The sequence below is a fragment of the Cottoperca gobio genome, chromosome 18 (genome assembly GCF_900634415.1).
Source record: "Cottoperca gobio chromosome 18, fCotGob3.1, whole genome shotgun sequence".
NCBI lineage: Eukaryota > Metazoa > Chordata > Actinopteri > Perciformes > Bovichtidae > Cottoperca > Cottoperca gobio.
Window position 1 is genome coordinate 4,911,331 of NC_041372.1, and position 18,240 is coordinate 4,929,570.

The 18,240-nt window shown below is 44.1% G+C and overlaps 1 protein-coding gene across 1 annotated transcript in view; it reads right to left on the minus strand.

Annotated features, from left to right (window-relative positions):
* efnb3b (ephrin-B3b) overlaps positions 1-10,499 on the minus strand; it is a 71,274-nt gene extending 60,775 nt beyond the window's left edge. The window contains exon 1 of the mRNA XM_029455156.1: positions 9,158-10,499. Within this exon, the coding sequence (XP_029311016.1) occupies positions 9,158-9,306 (149 nt within the window). The 5' untranslated portion in view covers positions 9,307-10,499. The remainder of the gene's footprint in view (positions 1-9,157) is intronic.
* Positions 10,500-18,240: the final 7,741 nt, after the last annotated feature.

The following is an 18,240-nucleotide window of genomic DNA, read 5'->3' on the forward strand; positions in this document are numbered from 1 at the left end:
CTGAGTCGTGTATTATAGCCAGTGTCGGGGTATCAGATGATGGCATGTGGACGGGAGCAACAATCCACTTCACCGCTCTTTCTATACAAGATGGATCTTGTTAGAGTTACTTGTCCCAGACAACAAAGCACTGCGCTGCACTCCATATACTGCAAAATACGACCACTTGGAAGCAGTCAGCTAGTTTATTTTGGTGCTGGGCCTTAAATCATCGCTTTAGGTTGAAATACTGTTATGGGCAAAATGTCCACTTTTCAGGAAGTGGGAGAAGCAGTCTTGCATTTAGGAGTTTATCCAACACAGGTTTGAAAGAGGTTCATAAACCCAGGAAGATGGATTTTCTCAGTCCAAAGAGAACAATGTAAACCAAAGTGAGACTAACATGACATAATCAATGGCATTAAGTATGTAGCGGACTTATCTAAGTGCTATAAGTAGAGACAGGCTTTGCTTAGCCATAACCATAAGACTCAAATACATTGACATTTTTACATTGCTGGTTATATCAGGATAAAACAAACAGTTCATTTCATAGACTGTAAACAGGAAGAGGGGTTGTCACCCTGACATCACACATTAGTTTGTGGACTGTGGTTTTATAGCCTCGAGTTCGGCATTTTGGTGGTCGCCGACTTTTTGGAACAGAACAGAAGTGTCACAAGTGGGTGGAGGGATGTACAACTGAAAGCTTTTAGGGGACAAAAATGTTACATTGAACTTTGATGAAGTGAAAGCATACTAAGAAATGGATAAAGTTCTAAGAAGAAACAAAAAGGACCTAAAAAGGACAGTGTCGCATGGTAGCGACCTGTCAATCACAAGGTAGCCCCGCCCTAAAGTACACCTTGCTTTATTGTCCGTTTTACTCTTAATGGGACCATGATTTACAAAAAGAACATCATGCTGTAGTGAAGACTTGAACAAGCGTTTGAGATCATAAACTGCTTATTTAATATATCAAGTGGGTAATGGGGTCGTTTTCTCATAGACTGCCTCCAGTCTTTATGCTAAGCTAAGATATCTGCCTCCTCGTTCCAGCTCCATACTTAAGGCAGAGACATGGGAGTGGTATTGATTTCTCAAATGAGGATATTTCCAAAAATATGAATGCTTTTACAGTTTCTGTCCTCTTACCGACATCAGTGTTAAAATAAATGCAGGAAACCTTGAGGCAAAAGTTTCTTTTGATCAACCACAAGTGAGAAGTTTTTAAAAATCGCAAAAAGCTAATTTAAACAGAAACATTTGGCATGTGCTACCGTCCATCTCAGTATGCAATCCCTACACACTCCGATATACTGACAGCTAATCTGCCCCCACATGAAGCCCAAACCTTCTGCATCCAAAACTGAAGAATTTATCATAATCTCATGTTTCCATCTTAAATCGTGCATTTAAAAACGTTTAAATGTCAATTCTACTTAAATTATATTCAATGCAGAACCCAGGAAATGGAGCCTGATTTTTCCCTGCGCAGCTAGCCAAGGTCAGTTTCCCCATAGACTGTAACAACGATGGGCTAATGCCAAAGCCAGATGGACTACACTCAGTGTACGGTCTTTTACCTCCTAATTAGAACTATGCATATGTTCACACGCACACACGCACACACACTACTACACACACACACACACACACACACACACACACACACACACACACACACACACACACACACACACACACACACACACACACACACACACACACACAGGAGAAGAAAGCGTGATGCCTGGAAAAAGAATCAAGGTGCTGGGCGTTAGTGTTGGAGAATTGTACAAAAGATCTGAGGAAGAGAAGTAGGCTTGTGCTCATATCGGGTAATACATCTGTTTGCTTATTAGTGAGCCAAGTTTCAAGATGGTTGGTGGTTCGAGCAGCAGGGACAGTGCAGGACAAGGTTCCTACCAAAGCCTCTTGGATCATCTCTGACCCATTGTAAGTCAATGGGTAAAGATCATCTTAAAAGCTAAGACGCTTTGGAGTAACAGGTCTCCACATCTCCCACATAAGAGACCGAACATCTACTGCAGCAGCCAGAGGATGCACCCCCCCCTCACACATCCATGAAAGCAATGGATTGTTTTGTAGTCGAGCTGTGAATAGTTGCTTTGCTTTGTTACCAGGCTCTTCGCAGGCAGGGTGATTCATGTATGCTTACTTTTGCAGCTCTGTGTGTTTTTGCAAATCTCTGGATGACAGTTTCCGTATGCCAAAAATATAAATGTAAAGTGAGATATTTAAAGCCAAACGCCACCTGTAAACACTTCATCACTAACAAAAAGGAAGCTACCGGCTGTATGCCTCGCATTTCTAGGTCCATTTTGTCGTTTGTGTATTTTTGTTACTCCCGACATGACTTTGTGCGATTGTGTTCCTCCTCAGCTACAACGGAGTACAATAAAAAGGAAAGCATCCCGGCGAGCGTCAGGTTGTGCAGTGTGTTTCCATCAGAGACGAGGCAGAGACACCATTTGACTGTAGCCTCAATAGACTCTTACACCATCGAAGAAATGCTAAGGTGTCATGCATTCACTGGATTATTATTATTATCCCTCTTTTCCCCTAAACACAACACAACATTCTTTTTTAATGATATGAAAGGTGGCTTCACCAATAAATGGAAATGACAAAACTTTATCCTGGAGTGCATAATGCATCATGATCGTACAGTGGAACAGTAGAGCTTTGTTTTTTTTAAAAGGAATTGATTTAGCTTTTGGCAAATTAACTATCTAACTATCGCATTGTTTTGCTACGAGGCATTTGGCATCATTTCTGCCCCCGTTAGTCCTGCATACTGTGTGTTACGTTTAAGCACAGTGTGTGTTTGCAGCATCTCATCGTATGAACTGTAGTAAATAGAGAGAGGGGAAACAGCAGCCAGTCTCTTAAATCGCTCCACGCTAAGTTGATCAAAGAATTTATTCTGCCCAAAAAGTCATTGAATTCAACTGAAGCTTACCAGGATTCATGGTGGACTTCACAGGGATAAATATTATGGGACGTGTCAGTAATGAGGAATGAGGGGCCGGCTCGGTTGTGTGTGAGCAGGAAACAGCTAGTCATGGTGGTGACCTATAGATCATCAGTCACTCTCCCTGTCTGTGCTGTGTCACATCAGCCAGTGCTGTCAAACCCGGCCGCGCTCCCAAACCATCCATCTCACTCTTAACTCGCCTTCCCTCATCGTCTTTCATGCTTTTTGTTTCCTTCTCTGACCTTGCTCTCCCCTATCTTTCCCTCATCTCTCCCCAACAACACCCACTTCTTCCATTTCTGCCCTCTCACTCATATCGGCCGAAGATGTTTGCCAAAACTTCAGCTGTGACAAGGCACAGCTGTCCAACAGCAAACCCGCTCGTTTGTCTCTCTTGTGTAGACGCACTCTCTCTCTCTCTTTAACATTCAGTTACAAAACCATTTTGGGCCGGTGTCCAATCAAAGCGGCACGCCGACGTTCACTGGTAGACGGCGAGAGCAGAGTGATGGAGTTTCAATGCTGACGAAAGTGACGGACCGCAAAGACTGAAACTGTAATGAACTCGGGCCGCTGAGGACGTGAAATGGAAGATAAGACGAAACATTTCTCTTTTGTTTTGCATTTCACAAGTTCTGCATAATCATGTGTAGGGCTATGCAAAAGAGAGAGCAGGTCTGAAACGACAACACACACACACACTGCAAAGAAAATCACCATCTAATCAAGTAATTTGTCTTTTAAGAGGCAAAAAATCCTTATTTTCTTCAAAGAAGAGAAAAGAATTTCCAAAATGAAGTGTTCGTATCCTGAAAGTGAGCAGAATGCAGGTTTCTGGGCAAGAATCCTCGCTGAATACTTAAAATAATCCAATGTGTATTGGAAACAGGTGGGAAAATCTTATTACAATGGCAGCTTTTGGCAAGAAAATATTTGCTTCATGACTTAATTACAGACCAAAAAAACTTTTTGCACTTTTTGCAGTGCGAGTGCACATGGCATACATCAGAGCGGCTTACAGTTTGGAGATCCAAACACAGCATTTAGTATTCATGGCACAAACATACACATACCAGCACATTCCCAAAATCCACACACACAGAATGACAAGAGCGTCAACTCCCTCTCGCTGCCATCCCGCTTATCTGGAATGATGCCGAAGCCACAGTAGCTGCCCAACCCAATGTTGTGGAGATGTGCAAGGCAGCAGCAGAGCTGGGAGTCTCGTGATACTGAGCCAAAACAAAACGTAAGGGTGAGGAGGGGAGGACGGAGGGATGGCAGAAAAAGGGGGAAGAAGAAAGGGCTGAGGGGGGAAGAGCTACGAGACCGGAACACGAGTTAAAGAAAGGATAGAGAAAGTGATGAGCAGCATAACAGAGGTTGCTTCTACATTGCACACACACACACACACACACACACACACACACACACACACACACACACACACACACACACACACACACACACACACACACACACACACACACTTTATTACGGGCTTCTCATCCCACCAGTCCCGCGGCTCTGTGTTACCCGAGGGAGGAGGATTGACCTGGACTAGTCCAAATGCTGGCAGGAGGATTGGATGATCCTGCTTAGGCAGGGTGTGCTGTGAAGCAAGCTAATGAGAGGCCAATGTGTGTGTGTGTGTGTGTGTGTGTGTGTGTGTGTGTGCTGTCTGGCTTTGCTAAGGGGCTCTGGGTTCAGCCACCCAGGGCAACCTGCCCAGGGATGCTGGGTCACATGTGACCCCTTCAGACCGGGGGCCTGGATTACGGTTACCACTACTACCATTGTGAAATGTGTGAGGTTGCATGCACACGTTTTCAGGGAAGAAAGTGGCTTGTTTCTGCATGTGTTCCAACATTCTGAACTAGCTCAGGCAGCAACACGCGTTTAATCTCCTTCATCCTAATCATCAGCACTTTTAACAATTACCAAAATCCCAAAGTCACTTCTAAAGCCCCAGGGACTGGGGAAGTAAATTAGTTCTTTAGCTAACCCCAGCATATTTACAACAGCGCTTTATAGCTGTTATGATGTTGATGAATGTGCGCTGCCCCTGCCAAATATACTTATAATCGAGTGATAAAATAATGAATGAATTCCGAGTGGAACAACAGTCCGTGACGCCTGCCAATTTCCTCACCTCTCCTGTGTGTGTGCGCACATCTGCCCTCCTGTGTTTACTGTCTCATTGTGTGTGTTTAATGCTCACTTGCACATGCGACACAGACCACACACTTTTTACACACGTGTTCGACATAGATGGGAGGGGAGGTCGAGCCCCTCGAGTCTCTTTTAAGTGCGTGTGCAGGCATCTGTTAGGAACACGGGGCTGCAATAGATCCGTCTGTTCACGTGTCTCTAATGTCACAGTCCGACTGCATACCTGTGTGTCCATCTGCCTGCAATGCCCACAGAAAGCACGAAATAAAGAAAAAGATTCCAGCCTTCTCCTTCCCCTGGCCTTTCCATTCTGCCACATCAGCTGAAACCTCGTTTCACAGCTCGTAAACTCACACACACTCGTCTTTTTCACCAAGAGAAAAGGGAGGTCGGAAGAGAAAGGGGATGAGGGAGAAGAGGGGAAGCTTTTGCCTGCTCGTTTTAGCAGGCAGCTTGGGCAATACGGTTCATATTCTTTCCTTCTCTTCATTACATTTCTTCTCTTGTTTTCACACTCCATCGCTACGAAAATAAAAAAAAACTACCCAGTGGATACTCTCTAATCATTTAGCCCGAGGATGCATGTAGGCTTACCAGGCTCCTGCTTACTTATCCACACAGCCCAGAAAAGCCTCGATGCATTCATGCATCATTCATGAAGAGGAAACCTACGGGTGGATCTTACGTTGGTGAAACCGGGTGTGGAGTTTTAAACATACAAACAATCAATAAATGGGTGGAATAATGCTCCTTTGATATGACACCCTGTTTGACCCACTAACACTTATACCACTCTCCACGCTCAGTCCCACAATGCCCTCGCCAAGAAGATTTCCAGTGATTTTTTTGGAAAGTCTTTTCTCTGGTTTTTTTTGTAGTTGAAACACTTAGCCCAGTTAGCTAGTCTTTCATCCGGCACCAATTAGCCGGCGATTAATGAATTATTGAGAAACGGAAAGGGGGGATTAAATTTTAATGTGGATCTTAGGGGGAATAGTTGTATTACAAGTCACCGCGAGCGGCGAGCGAGGAGACGCCCACCCTCAGCAGCCGTTTACAATAACCTACAGCCGTTTACTACAGTATGGAAAGAGAGGAAAGGAAGAGGGAGAGTGTGAGGGGCGGGAGGGTTGAGTGAGAGGTTTTGGCCGGACGCCGAAATCAAACTTGCAAAAGGGCCAAAAAATACAGAACTCCATATGCTATGATCAGAAGAGGGACTACAGCCAACATACATTCTACTTGAATTCATGTTCTATGTATGTGTCCATCAGACTTTGATCAACCCCCCCCCCCCCCAAACTCAAGAGCAGTAATGTTAGATTCGATCTTTCATTAGGGGGGCTGTGTAAGGCCGATAATAGGAGATGCTGGATAAGGATAATGTATGTCCGGGGGGAGGCTCTTCCCAAGGTGATCGTTCTGGTTCAGTTCCCTCTTCCTCAAGCGGATCCTGTATTGGCACTTGAGACTTAACTGGTATTGATTTACTTAGGGTTAGGACAGTCTCTTCTCTCTCCACCACTCCCTGGTTCACATTCATCTCCTGGCACCTGTCTCTGTTTATATACCCCTCTGTCTCTTTTCTTTCTGGCGGTCCCTAGTAATTTCAACTGATGGCGTAGTCAATAAAAGGGTGGATGCAGCACTTGATGGCCGTAAGGATTTTTGATACTATATTTTAGTCAGCCTTATCATTCTCTTTTTGTATTCCAGGAATGAGGGTGCAGGGTACCATGGGTGCCTCTTTTTCCCTCTTCACCTCTGTCACTCCAAGCACATCTTTGGGTGCGCCAGTGGCTGCTGTAGCGCTATAATTAGTGGCTGGCTGTGACACATGTTTCCAATTTGCTACGTCTGGTCACTGCACCGGAGAGGGGGAGTGACGGAGCGAGGTAGAGATAGAGACAGACGGAAAGTGACAGGAGAGGAAAAGGGGAGAGAAGGACAGAGACGGTGGAGGAAGCCGGGAGAGAAGGAGGGCTTTAAAATAGAGGGTGAAAGAGAGAAGGGTGAGGAAGAGAAGGAGCTGGAGATTGCTCACAGAGGCGGAAAGAAAGATGGGAGGAGAGGTGGGGGGGGAAGCTGCAGGTGGACGGTCTAAACTTCAAAGCAGAACATCCAGCAGAGGTCGAGAGGTTAACAATGTGACAGTCCATTTGCTACACAGACAGGATGTGAACCATACATGCGCTCCTGCACCTGATTGATACAGACTACTGCTTCTGCTTACTTTGCGCCTCATTTCAGAAGTACAAACCCACATGTGTGTGGGCTCAGGACTTTGTCCTTGGGAGATGCATACTATTTGGACAAGCATGGGCTCTTAACATATTTCAGCCCAGGGCGAAGATTTTGCCCTAAGGCAGCTGAAACTAAAGTACTGCTGTTGCCATGTAGAGGCGGGGAGAAACAAGTACATGGAAGTATGTAAAAGGGCCAAGAAAATAAACTGGAGGAATGACTAAGCTGATTAACTATGAATAGTAAGCTTCGTGAATAAGCTTCATAGTATACAATAGGCTTTGTATTTTGAATATATGAGTGAGCAAATCTGTGGAGATGACTATGGAGTCTGGCGTCAAAGACACCACCCCTATAATTGCCAGCCAGGCCTATTCACTAAGCCCTGACACCCGCCTAACACTAAACTCCATTAGGAGACAATAGCGTGGAATCACCTGTAAGGCCTCAAAAGCACAAGCTGTTAGATTCTCAGTGAAAATTACCCTCCCGTGTCCAACTCTACTCCCTGTTGGGTGAATCCACCCACTGCTGACAAAAAGCCCTCATTAAGGGCTTCATGCCTGGCTCCACAGCAGGGGCCCACGCACAGTCACATCTGTGGAGGGGAGAAACTGGGCAGGACATAGCCTCCAGCACATGGACGCATTAAAAACCTGTTAGACTCTGTAAAAAAGCCTCTGGCCTGGGTGTGAGCTGGGGATGGCAAGGTTTGGTAAGCTGCTACAGTAAGCCTAAGTAAGTGTTCATTTGCTTTTGTACTTTATTTGCATTATAAAGTGAGTCAAAAGATCAAGAAATGGGAGCGACTCAGGACTGCTTGAAGCAGGATAGTTTGGTGGCCTTTACTAATACTATTTATTAAAACATATCAACTATCCAGTTTGGAGCCAGGATTTGCACAATTGAAGCATGGAATCACTCAAATCCCCCCCTTCACCTCCATACAAGTGGCCTTGTTATTCTCCAGCCCTCCCCCCCCCTCACCTAAAAAAAGAAAAACCTCAACGCCACCAGGCGTCTATTCAGACACTTGGAAATTGGCAGAGGTGTGAGAAAAGTGGTGTCGGTCGTTAAGGCCGGACAGCCGAGAGGTGTTTAAAATGACATTTCCTCAGCTAATGCCTGACACCTTCTCCAGAGGCAAGACGAAATGCAAATGAGTTTGAGAGGCCTTCGGGCCGCGGCCTAGACTTTAATCAAGGTCATCCAGCAACAGCAATTAGAGCATCATCACACGTTTTTATTATCCTACACTATTCTTCCAGGTCTATTTAATCGCCTGCAGCTTACAGGGACTTTAGCATTAGGAAGAACTACAGCTGTATTATCCACAATAATCAATGAGAGTGTGACTAATTTAGAACAGCTGTGGAACAGAGCTGCCAGTTTCAGCTCAAGGTGTATACATTTATCTGATTACACTGTTTGTATTGAACCCCGGCTAGCTTGCAAACAATAGCTTAATGATGGAATGTCATGTTTTGGGAGGAAAGTGCAATAAATTGGGGGAAATTGTAGAACATTGCTGTACTTAACTAACTTTATGGAGTTGTGTACGTCATGTTGCATTACTATCAGACACTTGGAGTTTGCTTTCATTAGGCCTAAATGGTGTCTCCTCTTCTCACTAGAAGTTACATTCCGAACATACAATTACAGTAATTATTCGAGGACTTTTTCCTCTCTTTCGTGAGCTGGAAACTTCAAGTTCAAACCAGCAATTAAGCGACCAGTAACCTTTTTAAGAACGGCTCTTACCTTTCGTTCAGTGAATTCCAGTAGATGGGCTCCATATTGCTGGCCGCCGTCGCCAGTAAATCCAGTAAGAATATCAGCAGGATCCACAATCGAATCCCATTTCCTCGACACGCCATTTCAACCCTGACTCCCAGCATATGTAGCCCCATTTCAAAGAAACGGGCAATATTTGTTATGTGTATTCAATGCTGTAGAAAGGAGATTCTCAAAACAATGGATGTGCGACTCCAGCCGGTCCGGCTATAGGTAGAGGCAGTCAGCGTGTGAAGTGAAAGCCTGCTCTATTCAACCTCATGGATCCACAATTCATCAAATTGGACTGGATCAAGACAAAAGCAGACTCTGAAATGTACAGGAGAAACTTGCTCAATCCGTGTTTCGGGATGTCCAAAAACGACGTTTTTTCTGCGCGTCCACGGTCGTACTATTTCTGTGTCGATCCCATGACTTTCCCATTAATTTGTCATTAGTCCTTCTTTTTCAAAAGCAGTGCTCCTCAGCTTAAATGTAACTCCACTGAATCGAATTTTGTGAAATGTATTGCTGCCCAAACGCTATTTCTGTTGCCTTTCGGTGCGCCCTAATTGTCTTTTTCCGAACAATGTTCCCTTGTTCTCTGTGCCGACTCTGTGTGATTTCTCTCCCATTACCTTGTTTTCTCGAAAAAAGATCTACCTTCCAACATATCAGGCTGGACTGAAAATAAATATTGTCAGTCTTTCAGAAGGAAACAGTCTAGATCCGACCAAAAACTGAAGGTAAAGCGTTTAAAACGGAAAAGATGCCACTCGTGTCCACAGCTCCATCCTCATAAAGACATGTTGATGCTCGGTGGGCTTAGTCAATGCGCATTGCAATCCTTATTCTCCTCTTTGTAAAAAAAAAAATAGCATACACAGGTTCAACACGGGTTGTAAATCCGCAAATCCTTCAGCACCACATTCGTTGAAAATTAAAAACAAAAACAAATCAGGATCCAAATCGATGATAAGTCCAAGAATCAATTCAAACAACACAAGACAACTGAGAGAAACAAACCAACGAGCTAGAAAAGCATCTCCACTCTCATAATGTCGCGAAAGGCCAACGCGAAACTTGTGAAGTGATTAAAAAAAAATAAGATGCGAGTTGTGTCCCGCTTGGAAATTGACGCCTATCTGATGTAGCGCATCATTTGGATTCGCTTCTCGGCCAGAGGAAAGCGCTTCATTCGTTATCGCATCCGTCTCTCTGCTTCAAAATCCCACTGCTTTGACTTGCTCTAATGCTCGCAGCACATTGACAGACCGACTGGCTTGTTTGAGAGAAGGAGGAGGGAAAAAGGAGACGTGGATGAATGGGAAAAAAAAATCCCCATCCTCCGACTGGCAGGCAGGGCGCACTGACGGAGCGCAATTCTTCCAGGTTTTTTCGGGGGGGCGGTATCGAGTCCCTTTCAGCACCTCCTCTGTCCTCCTCCTCTCTGAGTTTCAGGGGGCCCCCGACTCGGACCTCTGGACTCCCTGGCGCTCTATTCTGCCTCCTTTCAAACGCTGAAGAAGAACCCCCCACCGCTCTAGACGCTAACCAACGTGCGCCCCCCTCTGCTCAACGCTCAAGATGGAAGAGCAAGAGCGCCCTCAATGCATTTAGTGGGCATCACATGCGGCACTGCAAGAGTGTGTATTGAAAAAAGCCCAGCTGGGATTTTAGAAGGCTATTGTACAAATGTCCCTATAGCAACATGTAAGGTTTATTAGAGATGAAATGTGCCTCAATGCACAGCATGAGCTCATTATACATATATTAAAGGAATATTATGACATTATTTTAAAAGATAAAGTGGAATTACACACTATGAGTAACTTATTTTAGGAAAGTATTGCTAAGCATATAGGAAAGAATACTTCCTCGAAAAGTATAATGTGTCGCTGGACTGGATTCACCTCATAAGTCTGCAGCCCAGTCTAAACAAAAAGAATCCCCTCGCCCTCTCTCCGTCCTCCCGTTGACAGCAGGGGGAACAGTCCCAGCATCCAGGACCAACACTTCAAAGTGGGCCGTTCAGCTTGATGAGGTACAGCACGAGTCGGGTGACAGGCCCCACTGAGGGCCACACACACCAGTGTTTACACTGAGGCCCCCAGTTGCCAAGAACACTGACACTGATTCACTTATACATTGTTACACACACACACACAGAAACATGTATACGATGGGGAATGGGGGACTGTCAAAACTGTGGCTGTACTGCCTCCGTGTGGTAAGTGCAGTGCATGAACTTCACTGCACTGTATGGGCTATATCAGTGACTATCATATCTTACAATGTTAGTTTTACAAACTCCATCCATCCCACACTTTCTGGGGTCTTATCGTGAGAACACGTGTTACACTGCTTTCACACACTAATCTGCTGGAAATCAAACCTGCACAACTGAGACACAAACTTAGATGTCCTTAAAGCAACATTATGTTACTACTACTGGAGGATGGTGCCTGTTCTTGCACAGTGTAGCTTTGGCGAGCAAGTCGTATAATCCCCCGGGAGAAGTGCGTAAGGTTTTACAGCACTAAGTTGATTTTGGTGAAACTGGATCATATTAAATGGAGGAGATCTTTTTCTGTTTGTTCCTCCGCCTCAACTCTCTGTGATTTATAGAGACAGAAAACTTTACTTGTTGCTAAAGCGGCGTGGGGTTCAGAAGAAGTGAGCATTTAGGAGGCTATTCAAGTGCATTAAAATGTAGGATCCAGCGTTTTCTTTGGACTTTGACCAATACTAGAGGCTAAAAGTCAGGATATCTTGGCGTGCACGCTGCAATACAACACCCTTCCAGAAACATACGGAGAGCGAGAAACAAAGAGGAGATGTTACCTTTAATACTTTTCATTGAAAATATTTCACTTAAAAACAACAGAGGGAGATAAAACTTAATACACCATGAACATCTCCTGCTGTTCCTGCACAGCCAGGGAGAGAATGGAAATAGAAGTGAGACAGAGAAGGAGGGGGAGCAACAATGATAGAAAAGTCAGGCGCTGGCAAGGCTTTAGTGTCTTGCTCAAGGGCACTTCAGCAGAGCCCATAAGAGATATTCCAGGGGCTCAAACCAGGGTCTGCAGGCTGAAGGATAATCTGCAAGTAAGACAAAAGTGCAGGCAATTTATCTGCAATGCAAAAGTGCAGCTTGCTTTCACAAGAATTGTAGGTTATGAGATCCAAACAAAAACAGCAAAAAGATTGTAAAGAGACGATGAGAGAAGGAAAGAAAAAAGAAAACGAGGGCAGAGATTGAGCTGTTCCTGTTGCGCTGACCTCTTGAAACCTTGGCAGGGCAGACAACAGAGCTAAATGTAGTGGAGGAAGGCAGACTGATTTAGAGACAACAGTAGTTCAGCGGTGGAGCTGGCATGAAAAACAAACCTTCTGCTCTGTCTGGGATCTGTGTGGGGTAAACTGGCTGGTCTGTGGTTCTCGCTCGCATTTGTGTGCGTCAAAGATGAGTCAGTTTTAGAAACTGCCGAGCTATAAGATACCTCCTACATCAGATCTGACAGTGCTGAACAACTGCATGTACTTTCTGGGGTGAAATGTGAGTGGAAGGAGGGAGTTTGACGATGTATTTGTATGCTTAATATTCACCCATAGCTGGTATGTTAGTGTTTATTGGTGCTTATTTATTCATGCTGACCTCATTTACTGCACCGACCTTCAACTCTTCTTCATAACCGCATCCTCTCCCTAGTGACTCCTGCTGCAGCCTGCTCCAGCTGCCAGACCTCACCACACACACACACACACACACACACACACACACACAATGTACTATAAATACATACATGCATTTACACAAAATCAAGCAACACATTCACACAGCATGAATAGCTGCAAACAATTAGAGTAAGTGCACAGTGAACATTATGCATTAAGTTAAGGTTAAGAATAGAAACAACACACAAACACACACACACACAAACACCCATGGTGGCGAAAATACAAAGACCTCAGACAGGAAAACATGTACCCTGGTGGGAGTGAAATTCTCACCGAGGGTGGTGCAGAAATGCGTGTGTGTGTACGAATAAGGATGTGAGTCGGTGTCAGAGCATGGCACCCGTGCCCACCTTGCAGTTGATAGATCACAGCTGCACATTATCCTTCAGAATCTGTCTGTTCCTGTGAGCGTCTTCCTCCTCACACACACACTGCTGCAGCAAATCTCTGCTACCAACACACACACACACACACCGTCATATCTTCTTCTGACAGAGAGAGACGGGGGTGGGGGGGATTTAATGAGGAGAGGTGAGGTGTTGTGAAACATGTGATGTGCAGATCACACATGGATCGTACAGAGTGACTCGCTGATTCTGCGCCGGTAAACAATTTGTACCCGACAGTTGATCTCTCCCACACACCTACCTGCATTAGCATACGTAAGCAGTTTGTGTGTGTCAGTGCTTCTTTAGCCATACTTGTTAGGACTTTCCTGCAACTATTCTCTAACATCTAAATGGCAGCCTTTTCTCCTGATTTACTAAAATCTAGTGCTAATCTCAACCTGACAATACCTTTAACCTCGCAGCTGCACATTGCAAGATTTCACTGAATGACTTGCAGGTGCAGATGAATGTGTTTCTATAGTCACTGGCCAGAAATCTTCTGTACAGGAAGTGACTTGATCTCTTCATCTCAACATCCCTTCAGCTACTGAGAAAAGTACATTTAGATTCAGAAGAGTGCAGCTCAGTCTAGTGACATCATGACTAGTAGGCAATTTAAAGTACATTCTATTCACCTCAGGTTTTAGCTGACAACCTCTTAAAAAGAAGCTTACAGGTTGAATAAAATGTAACTCTTCTAAACTTCTGTTTCTTTCATCTCAATCATTTTATAGATGCCTAAAGTGCCTTCATAAATAAATTCAGATAATGCAAAAAAAAAAAATGCTGCCCGTTACATAAATAAATTGGTTGCATTTCTATTCCTCAAAAAATTAAATTAAATTAAATTATGCACAAAATCACATTATGAAATATTTTGTGTGACATTTCAGCAAAACACACAATAATGCTTGACACAACGTTGACTTGTGAAGAATTACTGTCCATCAGCAGCAGTATCGAGGGTCTTTTGCTGGAAAAAAAAAAAAAAAGAAAAAAAAAGAAATTGATTTTTAGAAGTTGTGAATCAATTCAGAATCCTAGAAGATAAGACTCAAGATTCTTACATGAATAGATTTTTTTTCTAAACCACTAATAAGTAGTATTGAATTGGGACACCACACAGGTTTTCTTTCCTTCCAGTAATTGCAGGCAACTGTATTCACCTCGTGTCCCAGAAGTGAAAGCAGGTACTAAAATATAAATCATAGACTTGACTTTAATCCTTAAATCTTAACTCTAAAGTAACTCCTTATGTGGTGCAGGGCACCCACAATGTGTCTACTTGGGAGGATTTTCCTCATCTTCTCATCTTCATGAACATATCTGATGCAAGAACACGCTCACACAAATCTTTCTACGGCTTTTTTAATAATGTGTCTTCGTCTTCCCTCCTCTGCCTCCCTTTTCATTTTGTCAACAGGGCTCCTCCTTTCTCCTCCTCTATCCGTCTCCTCAGCCCCTAGCAGAGCTCCTCTGCCCCGGGCCCACTGCTCCCCCTGACCCCTCCGCTTCCTCCGTAAACCTCCCCTTCCAGCAACTGTGGCGAGGAAAATGAGGGAGATTATGGAAAGGTGTAAAGAATAGACAGGTGCTAGGACAATGTGGTCCATGCAGCCTGGGGGCAGGTAGAAGGATGAATTTGGGCCCCACTGCTCTACCTTTTTCCCAGAGTGCAATTATGCAAGCAATTACTCTCCGTGGGCATCACACACCCGACTAAACCGTCAAGATCACATCCAATCTGTCTGGCCGGCTGGGATACTGGATGCTCAATGTACTTCAGTAGGCACCCTCATGATAACTAGCTACGGGGATCGCCAGAGGGAATGTGTGGAGAGCAGGAAGAGGAGATTGGGAGAGGATGAGAAGAGGATAGAGGGACACATGCGAGTAAATATCTTAAAGTTGATATTCGATATGTATTAGGGCTTACATGTCTGTGAGAGAAATATCAATGCAGAGCTCCTCGTTTCTACCTGTCAGCAACAGCAGAATGTGATGATATGACACATCTTTACTGTGCATTAATCTTCCCAGCTATTTCGGATAGATATCCTTGTGCGTGCCTCCACATCTGGAGTGAATAGGGGATCAGACTCCAGAGTGAAATGAAACCTCATGGTGCTGTGCTTTTCCCTGGCTTCAGAGCATGTGCAGGAATACAGGTGCCAATTATTTTCACATCTAATGTAAACCAGAGAACAAGGACGCGTCAATCACCGCGGCTGCCTTTTGGAATGGAAATGGAATGTATTCATAGGAACGCGGCTATTCTGGCGGCTGATGAAATGGGTTGGTTGGGAGTTGTAAAAATATCGCAGCACATTCAGGCTTTGTAAGGAAAACCTCAAGACATCTGAACTTCAGACTGGTCCGTCTATAATGAGCAGAAAATATGGCTGTGTGAAAATGACATTAGACTACTGACTGTGAACAGTAGCCCAAGGGGTTTCTTTTTTTGAAACATGCTCATGAAGACATTCACTATTTTGGGATATAGCTCCTATGCTAACTAGTGTTAAGAGAAGAAGTCATTGATTACCTACAGGTAGGAAATGCATGTAGCGTGACAATAAAATATCACAGAGGACAACAAGACACTGCTAAAGCATGAATGTCTACAGCCGCGCTAAGCTAGCACCTCTGTGAGGCTCTACAGCCACGCTAAGCTAGCACCTCTGTGAGGCTGTGCTGCGGTGCTTTGAGTTAAATGCCAACATGTCATTAAGCAACGTACGTTATGATGTTGACCATCTTAGTTTAGCTAACATTTGCTAATGAGCCATGAAACACAAACAGAATCAGCTAAATGTACTGCAGTGCAATGTTCAAATTACTTTCTTGAAGATCTGTTTTGTTCTCTTTGGCGGCACCTATGGTGATAAACGGTTATTGCAGGTGTGTATTTGCTTAATCTCCATTGTGTTTCCTCATTCAACAATAGCGAGTTAACAGACATTTCAATGAAAATCTTTGATATTATTACTTTAAAGTATCAAAATTAAGCCCTCAAGAGGCATTAAGCACAAAGGGAATCACATCTTACCAACCGTTCATCATATTTTTTAAAGAAGTAAATACTGTTCTTTATGCATAATCATCATCTGCACAAAGTGTGACTACAGCAATGCAGTGCAATAAAAAGTACATTATTTGACTTATTTGAAGTAAAGTAAAAATACCTCAACACAGTTTTTCAGTGCAGTACTTTAGTTGCCAGGACACTGCATCTGTTCTTTTTGCTCATTCATCTCTGCCCCTTTAGCTCGATACTGATGTGCTGGAGTACTGTGTCCCCATCCTCATGCTGTTCTGCCTCATGACTGGGACTTCAGGAGCAAACAGAGGACAGTGACTGATGAATTGATAGATAAATATATACAGGCAGAGGACAGTGGCGGCCCACTATTGCCCCCAGCATAACCTACTCCGAGAGGCATGGATTAAACAAGGCTCTGAAAGGTTTCACTATTGAAGTTTCTGATTCAAAGATGTTGTGATCTTGGCTCCAAATCTTGTCCCACTGCAGCCCAAACAGGCTGAGATCTGTCTGCATGATTAACACTTCATTTACGTGACGCGTTTCCTAAAAGCCTGAGCTGTAAACTGAGGTGTAGCAGATAACTGTGTACATGTAGCACATAACCTATTAAGTCGGAAGAGAACTGGATGTAACATCTCTGCTCTGCTGATGTGTCAGAGCCGGGTCAGAGCGAAGCCCTGTTCTAAGCGCCTGCCAAAAACATTCAAAGTCTCTCCGAGATAAAGGAGCCGTCCCTTTGACATTTTGAGAAATGCCATGTATGACAACCTCTGAAAGCTACAGCAAATCTGTTCCCTCTGCTTCATGTTCTGAAAAGCCTTTCCCTTTTCAAAGGCAGCATGAGAGTGACAACCAGAGAGCGGTCTAGACATTTTAGCATCCCCGGCTTCAGAGATGTGTTCCTCCCTTCCTCCTTGCTAATTCAGCCGGGGTCACACTGCTGAGTGTTTGCTTGAGTGCTTCACTGTGGGATTAGGAGATTAAACAGGCAGACAGCCATTTGAATAATTGTTTTCAAATGTCTTTCTTAATATCAAGATCCCATTACTTACTATTCCGCACACTCCCTGGTGATGAGCGCCGGGACTGTTAAGTTTGTGTGTGTGCACGCCTGTCTAATGGAAGGCACTTATGCAAGACCATAGAGACTCACTCAGGATGCGACGTAAATGGAGGCACAGAACACAGAAACACACAGCCCTTGATGTGGATTGGCTCATTAACTGCACAAGTGGAGAGACTACACTGCAGCCACCTTGGGATGAAGATAATGGCTTCGCTGTCATCTGTGTGACGGCACAACGGTTTGGCTTTCTGAAGGCAGCACAGATACCGTTTTATATCCAAACAACATCTATATACACGGGTGTTGAAAAAATAATTAATTTCATCGTTGACATGCACTTGTTCTATACTTAATTCACTGCACTCAATATCAAAATCAGTATCTATCATGTGCAATGAGGAATTGCTCCTCTGGTTGATATGTTTTGTCATGAGATTCGACTAACTTTGTAGCAAAACAAACAGCGTAACATATAAAATAGTCGACTAAAGTGGGGAAAATGTGACAAGGAATTGGAGGAATACAGCAGGCCAGCACTCAAATGGCCAGATTTCTCATCAGGACATCTTTTACACACTTTGTCTTAAATTAATTACCTCGAAAAAGCAGGTTATGTTTTTGGTTTCAGCTCATTTGTCTGTAAACATGATTACAGAAAACTACTGAGGCAGATCTTTGTGGCAAAACCACTTCCTGTCCAGCTCATCACGACACACCCGCGCACACACTCTGTGGTAGGACTGAGATTAAGATGAGTACAGATAAGTAGCAATCACTAAACCACTGGATTATTTATTACACCTGCTTTTTTCCCCCCTTCCTTCTC